This window comes from Mchenga conophoros, linkage group LG23, assembly GCF_057382185.1.
Source record: "Mchenga conophoros isolate Kocher_MC1m ecotype Shallow Benthic linkage group LG23, M_conophoros_male_GT1.1, whole genome shotgun sequence".
Lineage (NCBI taxonomy): Eukaryota > Metazoa > Chordata > Actinopteri > Cichliformes > Cichlidae > Mchenga > Mchenga conophoros.
In genome coordinates, this window is record NC_140547.1 from 33,927,012 (window position 1) to 33,947,420 (window position 20,409).

Below are 20,409 nucleotides of genomic sequence, written 5' to 3' on the forward strand. Positions count from 1 at the left end.
GCCAATTTATGAATCTACGTTTTTCTGAGCTATACCAGTTCACAAAGTACTCCAGATTCCTGAATCTCTCTCTCTTTTTTTTTTTGTCCAAGTGAAAATGAACTGCAGTCAGCTAAATAGCAGAGCGTTACTACGCTCTCTTCTGCTTCTTTGTGTATTTCAAACAATGTTGATGGAGCTGAGATCATTTTGGAACTTGAAACAAATTAAAAACATAAAAAAAAAAAAAAAAAAAAAAAGCTGTTATAAAGGAAATGACTGCAAATGATATACTGCCAAATTAGCATTATGAGGAAACCGATATTGGAGCCAGTACACACTTTACTTTAGAAAAATCATTTTTTCACTATTGTATTTATAGAGCAAAGTGCTGCATTATAAACTTGACCTGCATTAAATTGGGCTTTACAAGAATACAAAGACACAGCAGGATGAATTGAAGTCTATAGCTCGATCTGCACTTAACATGTCTTCAAGTGGTGGCTTCATTAAACGGTTCCCACAATACAATACTTTCGAAATAAAGAGTGAACAGGCAACTCCACAATGATGGGTGGTAACATATATTGGAAAGAAAAAAAAAACAACAACTTCTGAGCCAAAATGTTAAAAGAACAAGAAAAGTAAAGAAACAAAGACACTGGGCAAAAACAGGGGGGGGGGGGGGGGAATTGGATGACAATTAATGACGAAACAAAAAGATGCTGGACAAGAGGCTTGACACCCTTTCAGGTATAGTGGAAGAGGTTTGGAGGGGGCTCTGCTAATGGAAAGAGAGATTTGGGTGTTTTATTGCCACACCGTGTGGATACTGCTTGATGAGGCACACTTCCCTTCAACAGGAAGATGACCTTCACTATGCAAAAACTATCTGGAAAAGAAGCAACAGCACTGTTCAACATAATTTGTGCTCATGGATAAGTAGATCCACTGTAATTTTATTAAAAGCAGTACACATTACTCATGATAGAGTCTTAACTACACAGTAAGTGAAAGGAGTGCTTAAAAAAAAAGAAACTTTTTGATTAAAAGGAAACAAGTTCCTACAAATGTTTTATTTCTCTTCACCATCAAATACAGGATGATTTAAGCTGCTGAAACATTCACTCTCCATTAGTCTGAACAGCTCCTCAAAAATTGTAAGAATGTACAAAGGAAACACCACGATCAAAACACAAAGGAAAAAAAAAGTATTATAAGGACATAAAAATTTACCTTCCTAGCAATTTACCTTTGCTGGATATTTATCATTATAGCACTGACAGGTAGCCACAAAAACCAATACTGACTATAGGTCAATGTGAAAATTCAGAGAACATGCTAGCACGTGTTCTTTAATGGTTTGTAGGTTGGAAAATGTCAGAAAAAGCAAGTACAACCGACAGTCACATGGAGATACACTGCATGGACAGAAGTACAGGGTTAAACGCTGGCAACAAGGCAGCCTGTGAAAGATCTTGCCTCTGATATATCACCACAATGATACGTGGTATTATTGCAAAGAGGAAGCGTTTAGCAGGTCCCCAACCTTTATTGGGCCACGGACCGGTTTATGTCCGACAATATTTTCACGGACCGGCCTTTAAGGTGTCATGGAAAAATACAACAAAAATAAAACCAGTACCGGTACCAAAAAAAAGATTTGTTCATAACACACGGGAAAAGATCCAGGGAAACAGAGTTAACGATAAAAAAGAAAATAGCACTAAAAACCAATAAAAACCCTGAAGACCATAAATTTCACACCCGGTCTGTGGCCCGGGGTTTGGGGACCACTGATTTAGCAAAAACTGCAACTTAGCAACAGTTTCTTTTTGGAGCGGGGTCACTGGCTGCATGGATACAAAGTGTGGAATATTTGCTGACAACCAAGTTCCAGACCTCCTCTACCATTAACATCAGCACAAAAACTGTAAGCCAGGAGTTTCATGGCATGTAGTCCCATGGCTGAGCAGCTCCTGTAGATGTAATCTACCCAGTACTTTTGTCTAAATACTGTACTTCAATATTTGACTCAAATCTAAAGTAACAAGTCTAAGTTTCAGTTTGCTATGCCAAATTATAAATATTTCAAAAGGTTACCACTTGTTAATCTTGATAACCCAGTCTTGGAGAGATATTCAAAATCCCATGCTGGTAAAGCTCGTCAGCTTGTTACAATGAACATAGCAGAACACGTAACAGGAGCTGAAAGCAGTTCCTAACATCTCGAGACAAACATTTTTACCGGGTGTCTGACATAACTGGAAGGGTGCGGTGGGGGACCCAACAATATATCAATATAATAATATATCGCTTCCCATACCAATGTCTTGATTTGGTGCTGTAAGGTAAATGTGTAGTGAAGAAACAGAAATGTGATGCATCATAACTGTCTTGTAATGAATAAAAACAAACCAAAAATAATAATCACTGCTGAATCACTGCATCATTCAACTGTTTTTGTAGGTGAAACATCACCATAGCATACTATAGTACATACTGTACAGTTCCTACCCATAGTTATCATCGTTTACTCATTGTGCCTGCATACAGGTCAGAACACACTGAGGACGGCAACATGTTATCATACATTCTTGTGTTCACTTAATATTTGTTATTTAAAACTGTAACATTTGTTTTAAAACGTCTTGATGCATTCTCAATCATCCAGGGAAGTAAATCTCCAAAACGTTGATTCTGTTTATCTGGACGTAGCGTTTTGTGGGAGAAACGTTTCATCACTCATCCAAGTGACTCAGTCTCAGCTGACTGCAGGTTTCCCCAATCTTATAAACAGTACATCTGCATAATGACTGAAACCAGCCCACTGAAGGAACAATGGGTTGGGAGGTCAGGAACAGACCACTGTTCCTTCAGTGGATGCAGATGTGCTGTTTCTCGTAGTGTTTCTCCCACGAAACGCTACGTCCAGATGAACAGAATCAACTTTTTGGAGATGTAACATTTGTTGGTACTGACTGTCAAATTGCAGGAATAACACCACTATTTTTTTGAGAACTTTGACTTTGTGTTTTTGTAACCTTATTTTAAAATTCCCTTAAACCAACTTAAAAGTTTATCTCACACAATAGAAGTCATTACGACTGCAAACCTGCCTACCCTTAAAAGCATCCCTTAAAATGCTATGGAACTATGGATCCACAATGAAAACCCCCCGCTTCATTCGGACCACAGAGGGAAGAATCATATTCTACAAAAAAGTAAACACTGAGGACAAGTTTAAATAAAAAGCATGTTCTGTAATTTTATCAATTACAAAATAAATGCCCAGGAAAGGTAGCGGGCTTGTAAACTGTAAAAACAATAATTAGGGCTCATTAACACAGATCCATGAATACCAAGAGAGGTTAGTATCTACGACGCTTGTTATTTGGTCCATCAAAGACTCCCCCCACAGGACTGCCCCTCCCAAATCCTGGAGCTGGTCCAGCCTGGGGGCCCAGTGGTGCTGGCTGCTGCGGCTGCTGCTGCTGCTTTGGAGAGCCAGCATCGGGTCGCCCCACCATGGGTCCGCCTTGTGGGTATCTATCATTTCGCTGTGTTATCATGACGTTGGTGTTGTAGAAATGGTGGGAACATTGAAGGATTGATATAAAAGTTGTGTTGCAAGTATGAGAGAATTTTCCCCCCACAAAGACATGAACAGAGGCCAGAAGAGCAATGATGCAAGGAGCAGGATTTTCAAGAATGGGTTCAGTCAGTGTTTAGTTTGATCCAAGTGTCATCATCCAACAGTAAACGGGAGAGAAATAAACCACGTAGACAAAGGGAGAGAGAGGAATGAAACTGTTAGTTAGGTTTCCAGTTTTAACAAAGCTCGTAAAATCTTAATTTTTCCCAGTATAATGTTTTTAAGGCTTGGCTGATGTTCAATTACTTTTTAAAATCATTTTTAGAAATTTCTTGGAAGCCAAATGAAACTTTTCTTCTGGAAAAACATTTCTTTATTTCTCTATATACATTACCATGGCTCCATTCTCTGACATCAATGGTGTCCCCATTTTTGCTGTTCCCTCCGGGCCAGTGGGTCCTCCCCTTCCACTCATGCCCATCATTTGACCTTGGTTACCACTGGGCCCCGCAGAGGCCTGGTTATAGCCATCTACACGCAAAACAACGGAGCATTGGTTGGTCTTTTGGTAGTTTAGTGTAATTAATGTAAATCAACGGTAGCTTAAAGACAGAGCTATTGTTAATATTTTAAAAGTTAACATTGGTTTTTGGTCAAAAGGTAAAAGATCCTGGAGTCTACGAGATGTACTCGAGCAACAAAAAGGGAATTACTATTTTGAGAAATTTCATAGGAATCCATCCAAATCTTCATCAGCATCACAGTTAAAACCAGGATGTCAACCTCAGAGTGACATAAACAAGATAAAGCCAAAGTCACCAGAATAATGAGGATACATCACCCAAATGTTTTTGCAGAATTTCATGGCAATTCAACAATGAACCAACTAAATGACCGACAAGACCATAATACTTGAGATAAAATAAATAAATATATTTTACAACCAAAAACCAACGTTAAGTTAAAATAGTGGACAAGGACTATGTTCCGACAGAATTATAAAGGCTGCCTCATGGTAAGTAAAAGACAGAAAATAAATAAATAAAAATAACACCAACTCCTAAAGTCCATAGATTTCTAATAACCCTTGGATTGCACATCACCATAATCACAATAAATACAGAGCTGGAGAAGCTAGATAGTAATAGTCAACTACCCCCCCCCCAAAAAAAAAAAGACTTCTACAAACATGTGATTCATTATTTAACCCCCACCTCAAAAGACTGTACATTTCTGGAGCTAATAATCAACTTGACTTGAAAATTACTCTCAATTCAGAATCAATGATCAACATAATCCTATTTACTGAATTAGGCCAATATTTCTTTTACATGATAAAAGATGTGAGCAAAAAATAAAGAAAATCATTCTTTAAGAAAATCAATCATACTTCTAAATTATAGGAGATAGAAAGAGCATTGTACACAAGTTTTCAAGCATTTTGAATGAGGATTAATCACCATTTGAAAACTGACTATTATCAGAATACAAATAAATAAACAAATAAAACGCATACTACATATTTTACTTTGCATTCAGGTATAATCAACATGACTAGATCAGCGAAGGCAGTTTAACTAACACAAACATCTACATATCCCCCATCAATAGTTTCAGAGCAACATCATAATTCTGCCAGACTCTTATTTACAAACAATGCCATACATTCAGTGTATTCATATATTATTTCATTTACTGGTTAAAGTAGCATACTCAGAAAAGAACTTTATGGAGTTGTCACTGGGACAGGCGAAAGTGATATCAAAGAAAACAAATTAAAGAAAGTTGTTCAAAGTGTATCTAACACCATTTATATATTAAAACAAATGACATGTGTTAAAGAAGCAGTGTGCAGGACTTGGTAGAGATCAGGTAGCAGACTGGAACCAACTACAGTATTTGTACTTCACTCTGTACATATATATTAGAAACATAGAGCTCAGTGTTTGGGTATTATTGGACACTGCAGAAAAATGACACTATGACAGGCCTAGTGAAAGTGGATCTGTTGTTTCCATGTACAAAAGAAGCGTTTCTTCTAAGCTAACAAAAATATACGAAATTACATGGGTTTCTACACTAATGAAAACACGATTAAGGATACTATTCAATTTCCTCTTACTTACATAGTAGTAACTTTAATTGTGAGATTTTGGAGATGCTACACATCTACCTTAACAGTTCCCCAATTTTTCCATCTTGTTGCATTAAAATGTTTTCTGTGACAGCTTGCACACTGTTTTAGCATTAGCTAAACCTTGATGGAACATAAAAGACTGTCATACATAGGGATGGGTACCGGTGTCCGGTGCCATGATGGCACCGGTTCTGACATAAACGGTAGTAACCAGACCGAAAAGCAGCGCACATTTCGGTGCTTTATTTCGGTGCTTTTTTTCCCTGAGCTGTGATACACTTCTAGCCAATCATTTTACGTTTCCGAGGATAGTAGGCGGGTCCAGGTACGTATGTTTTTTTAGAGCAGAGCTACAGATTAAAAATGCCCAAGGCGAAGCGGTCAAAGTCTGGCTGTACTTCACAGCAAAATATGCAAACTCAGCAGCCTGCAACAAGTGCTTTAAGCTGATACTGTGATACTGTCAAAGGAGGTAACACCAAGAATCCGATTAAACACCTGGCGACGCATAGCGTTTCTTTTTAAAAGCCCAGAAATGCGCCGTATTTGATAGCTTGCTGCGAGACCTCACACCGAGCGCATCTACTGCGGGTGGGTTGCCTGTTATGCAACATCCCCCAAAAACACGAAGAGGAGAGTCCTGGCCCCTAGCCCTGCCAGTGTAGCAGAAATGATGAGGATGATGGCAGCAGCAGCCGTTCTTCTCTGCGTGAGTAGCTTAATGTTGTTCGTGTGTAATTTACGTTGAGTAGGCTAACCACGTTATTACATTAATGCATGTAAGGTGAACTAGCAAACATCATCATAGCTACATGCGGCTGTCTTCTTGTTTGATGGCAGATACTCCCTTCACCCTGGCCAAAAAGGCTAAAATGACCAAAGAAAAAGTGGAAAACAGTTAAACATGAGAGGTTTTTGGATAAAGTTTGTGTTTTTTTCCATTGTTTAAGCTTCCAGCCAAGACTGATACCATATATGCCCCATAGCTGCAGAAAAGGCTAACATTGTTATCTTTTTACAAAAAACCAGCTGAACATGAGAGGTTTTTGGACCAATTTTGTGTGTTCTCCATTCTTTAAGCACCGGTTTGAGCACCGTTTGAGCACCGGCACCGTTTCAAAAGTACCAGTTTGGCACCGGTATCGGATAAAACCTAAACGATACCCATCCCTAGTCATACATTATAACACTGCACTGGATGTCATGGATCTCTTACAGCAATCCACAAAGTTACCAAAGACAGATTAAGGTAGGGCAGGCAAGTTACAACTAGCTAGCTAACGAATCGTCACTTGTGTCTTGGAAAATTTTTAGTTATTAAAGTAAAAAAAATATATTAACCATTGCTATGTACAGTTACATAATTGATTGTTAATTAAAATCAATACTGTTTATTATTAAAGTTAATATCATGGATCACATTAGCTGATAAAGTAATTTGTAAAGCTACTCAACTAGCATTTCCACTCACACAGCAATAACGTTAGCAAGAATTGATGGTGCTATAACTTAGCTAAACTACATGAATTTGATGGTGCCAACAATGCCTGATGACCTGACATTACTTTTACAAAGAACATGAATTTAGCAGCTGATGAGCTCCAGAAGTGAAATTCATCCTGTAACAGAAATCACTCACCAACATTACCCAATACAAGGCCAACTATAAACTGAAGCCCCTGCTTGGGTCGCCCGTTTTATCTAATACATTACAACACTAATTACTCTTGCTTTTTCGAGGCACTAAAGAAGGCCGTTATGGAGCAAGCACAGACAAAATGGCTTTTATTTTTGCAGAAAAATTGCAAGCTCCATTAAGCTTCTGTTAAGCTCCATTATAGTCTGTTCACAGATTGCAGAATTATTCATGTATTCAGATGCTTCTATATTGGCAGAGTTAAAGTACCACCAGACGCTTGCCCTAAATCTACAGTGTACCAAAAGCTTTGTAATATTAAGCTTCTTTAAAAAAAACTGAGGAATACTTTGACTTTTTAAAAATAATAGAGAAAAAAAAATCATGTCAAATGTATGACACCTGCAAATCATTTTTTTAAAGCACTGTAGATAGTTACACTGAAAAGCACACATTACGAACCAGATACAGTACTCTCTTTAAATGAAGTTAGCTAGACATTTTGCTATGAGTTATTGAGTTGCTATGAGACATTTAAATGAGTTACTGCAGAATGGTTTATAAGGTGATGTGCAATCCTAGGTTATAGTCTTTATGCTAAACAGCTAACATTAAGATTAATGTGTCGAGTCTATATAATGAGAATCCACAGTCCCCAGCCCCTCATCCTGCACTCAGAAGATCACAAATTGTTGAAGACATGATTTGTATTCCCAACATGAAAGAAAAAGAATTAAGTCTGCATGTACTGCAAGGCTAAAGGCCAAGACTTGTACAACTTAAAATATCACATAAATGAATATGTTTTTAACATTTATTATCTATTATGTCAGACCCACACAGAGCTGAGGATGAAGGCTCAGAGACCCAGTAGTTCTCAAACTATCAACCCCACCACCCTAAGAGACAGTACCCATTCAGCACACTGTAAATTCTTGTTAGTATCAAGTCCATGTTATTGTGAGGAACATAGTTTATTTTTACTGCTGTGTACTGCATCCCAACTGACTCCATTTCCAACTGAAAAAGCATTAAAAACACTCCAATATATGTTAATTGCAGTGTTGGAAATAAGCCACTAGGAATGCAAGAAGAATAAACCTGAAACATGAAAACAAATCACTTGATCTGGTTTTTGTATTAACCAGTCCTTACACAATGATGCCCATACCTCCCATATTAATGGCTCCACGAGGGCCCAGCTCACCCACTCTCATTTCCTGTTCTCTCTGGAAGAAGTGAAGAGAAGCCTTCAGAATAACACTGCTAAAATACAAACGCTCAGCGGAGAGCCAACTGCAGAACACTCACACTCACAAATCATTACATTTCCACACAATGGCAGACAAGCAATCTCACACTTGGATGAATAGCAGTTGTAGTAAAGCTAGAATTTAGTGTTAGCTTTAGTGCTTCTTTGACTCTATTCAAACAAGGACAAATTACTTTTGTAAAAATATGTATCAAATAAAACTGTTAATATCTGACACACCAAGTTGGCAAATTTCATAAAGCACGTTCTTCATATGTGAATCCAAGGACGGCATGGTGACTGCAACAATACTGTAAGGGAGCCTTCATTTGTAGTAATTTATCAAGTTACAGAATGTCAAGGATGGAGAACAAAGTAAATAGAGTCCATTTTGCCTCTCTCTCGACCAATAACAACAGTTTTTGCAATACAGACCCGCGTCAGTATAAAAATGAAAGCACTTGGACATATCTGAGTACAGCATGTACAAGTGCATTTCTCCTTTAAATAATTAAAAATATTATATATAAATACAATATAACTGGTTGGTAATTTTTGTAAATCCAAAAATGTTGTTCTGAAGTTCTTTCCTTGTTTTTTTTTTGTTTTTTTTTTTTTTACATAAACATATCATATAACAACTAGTGTTGTAATTTTTGGTTTGCATTGGAAGCTAAGCACAAAACGCACACAGTCACCATATTTACCCAAAGTCAAAAATCTATGTACATGTACATTAATGGTAGCAGACAGGCGAGGATTTGGTGATACCCGCTTAAAAGGTCATTTTGGTGTGTCCGACCCCATGGTCACGCTCGCTTTTCCACACGCACACAACACCCCTACTAAGACATTTTTACACACACACACACACACACACACACACACACACACACACACCACCCCTACTAAGACATTTCATTTACACACACACACACACACACACACACACAACACCCCTACTAAGACATTTCATTTACACACACACGCACACAACACCCCTACTAAGACATTTCATTTACACACACACACACACACACACACACACACACACACACACACACACACACACACACACACAATCCTGCAGACACAAAAAGTAATTAAGATTCAAAACAGACCAAATCTAGTATGAGAAAACAAAAAAAAATAATGTTCTATTTTAATATAAAGTAAAACTTGTATGAGTAGGTCGATATGCACATTTCCACAATTAAATCACAATCTATACAACAGACTTTCATAATACAGTTCAACAACAATCATGAATGTGGCCTACATCAAAGATATCATTGGAGAAGGTGGGAGAGGAAACAAGTTACTGGAAATACTGTGATTCTAAACTTCTGTACCATTTACTGTACTTACCTTTTAAATGGTCACTATGAAAAACTGACTGACACTAGAAAACTGACTAAAATTGCACTAAAGTATCTATCAAACAGTGATTATTTTACTGCTACTTTAAACTCTAGAGAGCAACAAATGCAAGATTTAGATTCTTGGGAGACAATAAAACCTACAACATTGTACTACAACCTACACCTAAGTACTACAAATTACAAGGACATGAGCAAGTTTAAAAAAATATTTTACTCATCATTGCAAGATATTACTATTATGTGGATATATACTATATCCACATTAAGTGGCAAATGTCCTGACAAACAAAACATGAAACCCTCTTAGTTGTCTGGTTAATACAAAGTGGTTTCTAATTGCTCTTTCTCAGGTATTCTACTACAAAAATATTCATGTTCATTGACACTTCCATTTTTTGTACTGTATTTTTTGATTACTACTCTGACTAAAAGTCATAAGAGACAGATGGCAGACATTGGTAGGTCTAAGTACATTTGTTCAGCATCCATTTGCTATGTGAAAGTAAAGAGACGCCAACAGGACCTTTAAACACAGCAAAGGACACGAAGAGAAAAGTTATAACAGAAATCAATAAAATGCAGTATCATACGAACAGCTACACACCTACATGACAGCATAGTCAGATCATTACAAATAGTCACTGCTGTTAACACTAAATGTTGCTTTTTACCAGCTGATCATATACAGAGCCCTCAGCATGTTTAAAAACGAGATATTTATAGACTCTGTAAAGATATTTTCAAAGTTAAGCCCTACATGTTACACTTTAATAAGATAGAACAGGTTGGGGTGGATGTCACATGTTTTATTACATAACTAATATTTTCTTTTTAAATCGTAGCAAAAATGTCTATGTAGCAAAAACTCTATTCACACAACCTGTATTGAGATCATGAGAACTTAATTTAGAAACTGGCAGTGCAACAGAGCTACACTATTTGACTTCAGATTTTGTTTAGTGCATGTGCATCCTGCTAACTGAAACGAAACTAAGGCACATCCTTACAAAAAGGTGGATTGCCACATAAGACTGTTGAGCACTAAGACATTAATAGCTTAATTACCTAAAACAACACTTCTGCAAAAATATTGCTAATACTTAATTTTTATTTTGTATAAAAGCTTTTTGTAGTTCTTTAAGAAAATAAAAAATTAAATAGACCCCTTTTAAAAGATAAAAATAAATCAGCTTAAAGTTTTGAAAACATTGTCATGATCTTCTGAGCTCAGCATCTGAACTACACAAAGTCTGAGACGGATGTAGTTTCTATGAGGGTCCTAACTACGACCAGTCTTGCAGTCATATTTTCTTCCTTCATTACAATTTTATTTATTTAAATAAATAACTAAATAAGAACAATCAAAAAACGCCAAGAGTCGATTAACAATCCTCACAATAGTGGAGCAGTTATAGCTGCATATACATTTGGGATGTGTTTGTTAAAGATAACACGTTTAAATAACAACACATCTAAACCCAGTTTCTTAAACCATGCTGGTGGTTTACAGCGTAATGTGTGATTAGAGATTTAATGATGCATTGGACAGATTAGGCTATGTTATTCCATACTGTTAGCAGACACATAAATGTGGCACAGCCAATTAATTTTTGCTTTATGAGGAAAAAGAAAAAAAGAAAGAAAGAAACAAATTAACACCAACATGCTGAACATGTATCACTGACTATGTTACGACAACAAATAAGGCTTACTGTAAATCCTTTATTATTTAACTTAGGAATAAATATACATAAACTACATATACATTAATATGGTATTAAAAAAAATATTGTAGGTCACCATTTATTGAGTACTAACTACGAACAAACAATTTTCTCTATACATATTTACATCGTTGAAATGCCTAATAAGCATTTCAGGAACTATGTGAATTCTACATCAATCACAATAATCATGCATTTTGAACCCCCACTGACAACTCTGAGTATTCAATGGCTCTGACTGCAACTAATAAAGCATTACAAGCTTTCATAAACAGGAGATGAAGTCAAATAAAGCTTGAAGTAGAGCTGGGCGATAGAACGATAACGATATGTATCGCGATATAACTTTTTCTCGATAGAAAAATTAAACTATTGCGATAGACCTCGCCGCTCTTGTCCTCTTAAAAAAAAAAAAGAAAAAAAGAACAGCCAATCCAAATTAAGTAGCGCAGAGCCGAACCAATCACAGCCGCAGCGTCACGTCACGTGACTTGTTACGTACAGCACAAGTGCCAAGCCGCACATGTGTATTTGTTTGGGAAGCAGCCAGCCACCGTACCGCCCGGGTAATGGAGGAAATGAGTGTGCTGACTAGAAAAATCAACCGAGCATGACCGAAGAGAAAACAGATGATGGTTCCAATGCCGGAGAGATTGTCGAACGGAAGAGCCATAGAAGTTCCGTAGTGTGAAGGTATTTCGGCTATTTCAAGTCTGACAAAAAACAGAGTAGCGTGCACTGTAAATTGTGCCGAAAGCAAGTCTGGAAATACAATAAACTGGTGCATGCGCTACGTCCACACGTACCCGGGTATTTTTGAAAACGCAGATTTTTCTATCCGTTTGCGCCTTTCGTCCACACGTAAACGGCGTTTTTGGTCACTGAAAACGAAGATTTTTCAAAACTCCGGCCAGGGTGGATATTTTTCAAAACTCCGTTTTTGCATTTACGTGTGGACTAGAAAAACGGAGAAAACGCAGCGTCAAAGGTGTGCGCATTTTTTGACGTCACACTGTGCGCCACGTTATTGTTTCGGTGAAATGAATTTCTACAATACTGTTACTGTTAATTCTACTCTCTGCAGTGTTTAAATGCTTACATATACACACAGTTACTGTCCCTCCACACATACGACTGGGTTCTGCTTCTACGCCCCAGCTTTGTTTACTTTTTCCCACCGAGGCTTCTAGACTTCTGATTGGCCAACATTTCTGCACGGTTAGGAATCTAGCGCCACCTGCTGCTTTGGCATGTTCATAGCAGCGTTTTCCTTCATTTCTGCCTTTATGTGTGGACGGGATTATTTTTTAAAACGAAAACGGAAAATCTCAGTTTTCAAAAATACCCGTGTACGTGTGGACGTAGCCTCAGTCTCTGACTGGAAGCGCTAATTCGTCATTCGGCTTTTGTCAGACTAAAGTAACTGTTAAAACTGTTTGAAAAGCTAAGCTATACAAGGAGAGATTGAGAATTTCCTTTTAGTTCTCAGTTTATTTGATATTGACAAAAGTTAGTCAATTTTGTCTGTTCTTCTGTAAAACAAACTAAGATTTATTTTTAGAATTAATATTTTGTTTCTAAGTGGAATTGACAATTTAGTAGTCTGTTTCGTTTGTTCTATTTTGAAACTTAAACGCTTTAGCGGCTGCCTTTTGTGTAGTTTGCAATATTTGCCTTTATTTATCTGAAAAAGCCTCATGTTCCTTAAGTACATCTACCCTGTTGACTTATGGGAAATAAATATTTAAATCAAAACAAGCTGCTGATTATTTCACATTTTACTTGTGAGCAACTGCACTTTTAAATCTTACAAATATAGTCATTTGGCTTATATCGTGATAGATATCGTTATTGCCTGAAATGAAAAAAACATTTCGTGATATGAAAAAATCTTATATCGCCCAGCTCTAGCTTGAAGTCAAATAAAGCTTGTAGAAAAACTACAAAAAAAAATATAGTGAGTCAGATTCTTGTCAGTTGAAGTGACGCAAAATGAATCCAAACAGGAAAAACATGTTCTGCTCAGCAAAGACCACAGGCTGTATATAAAATATAAACACAGCCACCGGGTCAGGGAAGTGAAGCTAATCTTGACGTTCCCTCACTATCACTGAGGGCTGCTACATGTTAGCTATTTGTATTAACTTGTTAGTCGTATAAACTGGGTACAAAGTTAATATACCAGTGAACTCCAGTCACAGAAATGTTTTGAATCATGAAATTTCATCAGTGTCGTCATTTGTTAGAAAATTTGTGTTTTCTGCTTATTTTTGCACAAGTTGGCTTATTTTACAGTTACAGAACGAAAGATTCCAACTTACAGTTTTGGCAAATAGAAGGATTTGAATGCTATTTATATATCTACAATGCACACAATAGTGTTGGTATGACCAAGTGCTGTGACCAGAGAAAGGGAAACAGTTATCATTCCTAATAATATCACTTATTAAAGTTAGCAAGCTAGCCTGTGATACCTGACCTTTAAGTGGTGTAACTTCTTGTTCCAAATAACCACTTCGGTAACAGCCACATGCCAAGCTCGCAGTTTCCAAAAAATAATATTTCTTTCACTAGTTTGACAAAAGAGCATGCAGCACTTTTCCTACTAATCAAATTTGCTGTCAAACTAGATTTCTACACAAGTCTGACTATAAAAGAAATGTCAGTTCTGGGGATGTTTCTATAAGGATAGCGACCTGAAGCACAAACTAAACCCAACATTTGTGCATGTGGTCTGACATACTCACACTACTTCTGCTCTTAGAAGCCAAAAATGATAACTTCAACCAACCCAGCGTGTTAAAATTATGGGTTATTTTGGAACTGATGTATGAAGTACAGGATACATCGTCATATTAAAACTACTTCCTCAAGAAAGGAATAAAAGTGATTGCAACAGATAAGACACACTACTAGTAACAAAGTCCAACAACTGAAGGTTATGAAGTAAGATGTAAAGGTACAGCTCTGTATTGATGGCTATACAGGGTGTATCACACTACTTAGGTAGTTTCATCAAAGTCAATAAGTCAATCTCTTTATATTCCTACATTTAGACCTTTGAAAATGAACTATAAAACAAAACAAAATCTATGGTGCGATGTGACATGCATAAATATACAGGTTGTGTATGTAAGTATTAAGTAAGAAAGTATTAAAAAAAACACCAGCCTTTAGGTTACATTACTGGCAGATGCTATTAATTTTAGGTGGCTGTGAACCCTCACATCAGTATAGAAAGTAACCAGGCAGGTGGATGTATGTGCTCCATCTGTACTCACGTTTTCCATGTAGTTTGGTTTGAAGCCATCTGGTTGGCGTCTCAGGTCCTCCTGCTCTCTGTGCCTCATCAGCTCCTCCTCCCTCCTCCTCCTCTCCTCCTCGTGCCTACAAAGCAAAGAGTGAACAATGTGTGAACAATTGCAGATCAATTAACACAAACCTCAATGAGCTTTAAAAGAAAGCATCTTATCGTCAGATTGATTCTAGTCCAGTAATTTTCATTTATTTTTAATATGTAAACAACCAAAATAAATGGGACAAGTGGGGTAAAAATGAACCACGACTTTTAACCTAACAGATCTGTGCCTCGAGAGAAGCAAAACAATATCATTTGGCCCTTTACAGTAAATACTAATCACATTAACCGCTTAAATAAAGAAGCACACCTCATCTCTATCTGCTTTCGTCTCTGTAGCTCTTGGTTGCGAAGCTCCTCAAGTCTCCTCAGCTCCTCCTGACGTCTCATTAGGTCTAGATCAATGACAGTAAACGTAAAAAAGTTCATCCAAGAAATGAGAGACTCACTGGAAAGGCAACTGATTGTAAGGCTACATTATATTGCATGATATTTATTTTCACCAAGTTCTGTGAAATAACAATTTTTCTTTCTTTAAGTTTTTAAATCAGAGAAAACACTAACAGTATTATTAACCAGTTCATTTCGGAAAGGTCCATATACTTTTCTTCCATCTAAATATATGCGAAAAGCTGATTAGCATCTCCAAAACATTACTAGATATTATCCACATTAGCAGGCTGGTATTAAACTCCATATGTAAAAATGAGCAATAAAGGTCACAGATCACACCTTGTCTCATTAACATGAGCTGATGTTCATGCTTGGCTGACTCCAGCTCGGCCTCCAGTTTCTCTTTAGCCTCTTTAATGTTCCTGTCCACCTGGTCCCTCTGCTGTTTCTCCATCTCATCAAGAGCTTTCCAACGAGATGAGAACTCAAACTCAAACGTCCCGGGCTGAGCAAAACGTGGCTTCTGTTCTCGTTCCCTGAGGAGAAAATGCAAGTACTGTCAATAAATCCGAATTATAGCATTCCTCTGATACGGACCTTCAGTTGTCTACAACAGTATCAAAGGAAGGAAACAAATCCACTGAATTACGATGTGACTGCAAAATGACTCATTGCTTACTTATAGTACTTCGGAGTCTTTTGGAGCAGTTTTTCAGAAAGACCATCCTCATCATCAAAGTGTTCTGCAGGTTCCACAATGGCAGGACAGGGTGTTCTGAAAAAAGTGAAGAAACTGTTAATTCTAACATTAGCAGATATTATCGTATGTACAGAATGATTATTTACACAGAACTACTGTATAGCTCTGTGTAAATAATCATTCTGTACATACGAAAATTTTTTAATCCTACAACCGTTTATAACTTGCATAGTTCACATTTCTGTATAACTGTATATCTCATATTTCTGTATAGTTTTTTTTATTTCATATTTATATCCTGTTCATAGCCTGTACATAGCTTGTACTCACTACAGCCTGTACATACTTATAGTTATAGAATATTCACAACATACTTCATACCGTGTACATTGTAACATACCATAATAGACCCATTTCTGTAATATACTTACATATCTATATTATTGCTAATATATATTGTAATATATCTATATCACTAAAGCACTTCTGGATGGATGCAAACTGCATTTCGTTGCCCTGTACCTGTGCATTGACAATAAAGTTGAATTCTATTCTATTCTATTCTATTGGTTAATAAAATTTGGGAGATCCGCATATATGCATTTGGCAACCTGTTTTGCCAAATGCCATGAGGACAGTTAATTTTCCACTGGACAATCTCCTCTTATTTTAAAAATTCAGTCACTTCTCACCAGCTATCCCCAGCCCTTCTTGGCTTGCATTTTTTGCACAACTGCTGGCTCACTGTCCATGCTGCTATTCGAGCATTTCTCAGTACCCTTCAGCTGCTTCTCCAGATGGACTCCAGCTCCATTATCTTGGACTGCAGCTTCTTGACATCTCCTCCATGCTGTAGGGTCTGTTAGAATGTTCAGTAGGAGGAAAACTGCTTCATGTGATGCTAAGCTACTACTACTGTCACCAGCTGAAGTCCCAGGAGATTTAGTTAGGATTTCATTTGTGTGACAACTCTCACCGGAGAATGATTTGATTATATTGCTCACATATTTGTGACAAAGTGATTATGGAAATAAGTTCTGAAAGCATGTCCAATTTGTGCAGACTCATGTATCTGTACACTCAGACTTACTGTATTAATCCTATGAAACATCGCCACAGGAAGTACTGGGGATACCGATGAAGGGTGACAAAATTAATCCTAAAACCATCTTTTTCACTTCTATAATGGCAAGGACCTAATGTGGTGTTGCTGCATTTTTAAAATAAAAACAAGTTACTTTAAAGAACCGAATGTAATTACAAACTCAACACCAGAATGAACATATTCAAATGTTTTCAGCTCATTAAATAGCCTCATCCCTCTGCTCCTTACGTGGTCAGCAACAGTGCTCCCTCGGTGCAGCGCTCCAGAGCTTTACGCGCTGCTACTTTGCTTGCAAACTCCACAATGCCTCTCCCAGTGGGACGACCTCGATCATCTGTCACAGCAATAGCCCGTTCCACTGGTCCAAACTGGGAAAACGCCTGAGGATACAGCGAAGTTAGGTAACCATAAATGCATAAATCATTGTAGCAATACATGCAGATTTTACTAAGTAGTTTTCTTCTCTTGTCTACTCTACCTGTTCCAGCAGTTCATTTGTCACCACAGGCAGCAGATTGCGCACTGTGAGCGCAGAACCGTGTGTGGCAAAGCGGACTCTGATTGGTCGATTATTCAAAATAGTCCCATCCAGCTCGACTTTAGCGATCTCTGCTACAGTTCGGGTTTCCTGAAGGGATAAAGACGCATTCCCTCAACATTGCTTTCACGCAACATTGTTAAAGTGTGCCTGACATAACGTATAGGATGTAGAATTGCAAAAAAATAAATAATTTACTCTCAAATATAAGACGCTACCTTCCAATATATATTAATTAGTAATGCTACATAAAAGCTTGCTATATGTGTGTGTGTTTATTATATTTGAGGCTTCACGTTAAAACCAACAAGTAGAACTATTTTCCATACCAAACGAATGAAGCCGAAGCCCCGCTCTCTGTTGATGAACACCTCGTTGACGTTCCCATATTTAGAAAACAGGTTTTTGAACTCCTCCTCTGGAATATCCGGCGGGAGACTGCCGACAAAAAGACGGGAGCGCTGAGTGAACGTCTTTTCACCGGGCTTTCGGAAACTAGTAATGTCTAGGGTCATTTCTGTCGGGCCTTCGCCGCTTCCTTCCACAGCTCCTTCCATTTGTTCAGTAACGGGGGACTGCCTCGGCGGCGGGGCCGGGCTGTCTTTGTTCGCCGATGTCTGCTCCGCCGCCGGTGAGTCGGTTCCGCGTCTCGCCGGTTGAGGAGAATTGTTGCTTTGCATGTTAACTTGTTGCATATTTCGATTAGCCATGCTTGGAATACCTTTGTAGAAATTTGCCCAAGTTTAATTAACTGGCTGCACACCAGCAATGCCTGCAAACGCCTCCTTCTAATTTTAAAGATGGCGACGGCTGCGTGCGCAACTTTCTTCCAGTTCTCGTGAGATTTGTGGCAGACGCATCGGGTAAGCGTTACCATAGTCACTACAAGATTTGATGGTTCGTTTTAGTGTAAAGAAGTATTTACCAATTACTGTAGAAAACAGTGAGAACTGTGAGAAGAGACTTTTGCAACTGACCCTGTTACTAGTAACAGCACGTTTGAAGCTGAAGCTCCGGCGCATTCAACACACTTACGAAACGAGGCTTGGTTCGTCTGAACAGAGTCACGTGACCAATGACGTCCGAAACTTCATTGGACACGATTCAACAGAACCTTCATTCACCATGGTACACGTTTTAACAAGGAAGGTTAATTAATCAAAATGATTTATTATAAACATAGACATAACGTCATTTTTTCACCCCAAAAAATACATGTTCAAAGCACCATATCAGCCCAATATCCAACAGAAGCTGTTAATTCAGCTCTGTAGAGTGGGCATCATAATAAAGCAGTTCATTTTAAGTTGTAGATTCATGCTGCTCTTCTTATTTTTGCCCACCAGATGTCACCAAAGATGACTGTGTTGAAGAGCTTCGAGTAATGAACCTTTTCTCAATACAAGCTTTAATGCTTCAGAAAGCTACATTTGGCTATCACTATTACACATGTTGTATTGTATTGTTGCTGCTGCTGCTGCTGATGTTACTCACATCATCCTCAGATACTCAGTCTGTAGAAAGTTATATATTTAAAATATATACTCTACCCATCAAAACTTTGGACACACCTTCTCATTTAATGTTTTCTTTATTTTTACTACTTTCTACTTTGAAGATACATACTGAAGACATCAAATATATGAAGCAAATATATGGAATTATGCAGCAAAGAAAATATATATATATAAAAAACTCTGAATTTGTCTTATATTTTAGATTCCTGAAAGTAGCCACCTTTTGCTTTGTTGATAGCACTGCAAACCCTTGGCCTTCTCTCAGTGAGCTTCATGATGTAGTCACCTGAAATGGCTTTCACTTCACAGGTGTACCTTGTACAGTGTTCATTTGTGGAATTTCTTGCTGTCTTAATGGGGTTGGGACCATCAGTTGTGTTGTGCAGCAATCAGGTTGGTACACAGCTGACAGCCCTATTTGACAACAGTTAGAATTCATATTCAATTCAATTCAGTTTGATATTATTTATACAGCGCCAAATCACAACAACAATTACCTCAAGGTGCTTTATATTGTAAGGTAGAGCCTAAAATAATACATACAGATACATACAACAATCATATTGTGGTGTGTTGGAAGCGGCTAGTTATCTCCCATCATGCCTTGGGAATATGTGTTGCTGTTTAAGATGTTTATTCGGGTTCTTTTTTCAATTATTGACTCTGCCCTGAATATTTCCCCAGCTTCTTGTATTAATAGTTCCTCAGACACCTGTGAAAGGTTTTTGAAGTTTTTTATCAATAAGATAAAACAGCTTCGATCTATGATCGCCCTACCCTCACATGACGTGTCTAAAATATTCACCTGCTCTGCTGTTTTTGATCAGTTTGAGCCTGTGTGTCTTGATCAGGTGGAGGAAGTATGTAGTGGCACAAAGACATCATCGTGTCCAAATGACATTATTCCAACACATCTTCTAAAAAAGATTTTTAAGGTTGTCAGTTCTGACATTTTAGCTATTTTTAATAGCAGCCTTAGCTCAGGTGTTGTGCCAGCCTGTTTTAAACATGCTGTTGTACAGCCTGTACTTAAAAAACCTAATCTTGACTCCTCCGTCCTCACTAACTTCAGGCCTATTTCAAAGCTCCCCTT

General features: G+C 37.7%; 1 protein-coding gene across 1 annotated transcript; it reads right to left on the bottom strand.

Annotated features, from left to right (window-relative positions):
- Positions 1 to 918: 918 nt before the first annotated feature.
- pspc1 (paraspeckle component 1) lies at positions 919 to 18,733 on the bottom strand. Its single transcript, XM_085263915.1, has 10 exons — positions 18,129 to 18,733; positions 17,740 to 17,889; positions 17,490 to 17,641; positions 16,136 to 16,231; positions 15,796 to 15,992; positions 15,374 to 15,458; positions 14,987 to 15,092; positions 8,519 to 8,576; positions 3,969 to 4,105; positions 919 to 3,539 (listed from the first exon to the last, which is right to left on the bottom strand). The coding sequence occupies exons 1-10, from the start codon at positions 18,507 to 18,509 to the stop codon at positions 3,351 to 3,353; spliced, it is 1,551 nt and encodes a 516-aa protein (XP_085120041.1). The 5' UTR covers positions 18,510 to 18,733; the 3' UTR covers positions 919 to 3,350.
- Between the last annotated feature and the right edge of the window lie 1,676 nt (positions 18,734 to 20,409).

Bases quoted from the DNA above. Each gene is read 5' to 3' on its own strand.
- pspc1 (XM_085263915.1), bottom strand. From the start codon at position 18,509: ATGGCTAATCGAAATATGCAACAAGTTAACATGCAAAGCAACAATTCT. The intron at 16,232-17,489 runs GTAAGGAGCAGA...CACTTTTTTCAG, and splicing joins GGAGCACTGTTGCTGACCAC to AACACCCTGTCCTGCCATTG. The intron at 15,093-15,373 runs GTGTGCTTCTTT...TTTGCTTTGTAG, and splicing joins CGAAAGCAGATAGAGATGAG to GCACGAGGAGGAGAGGAGGA.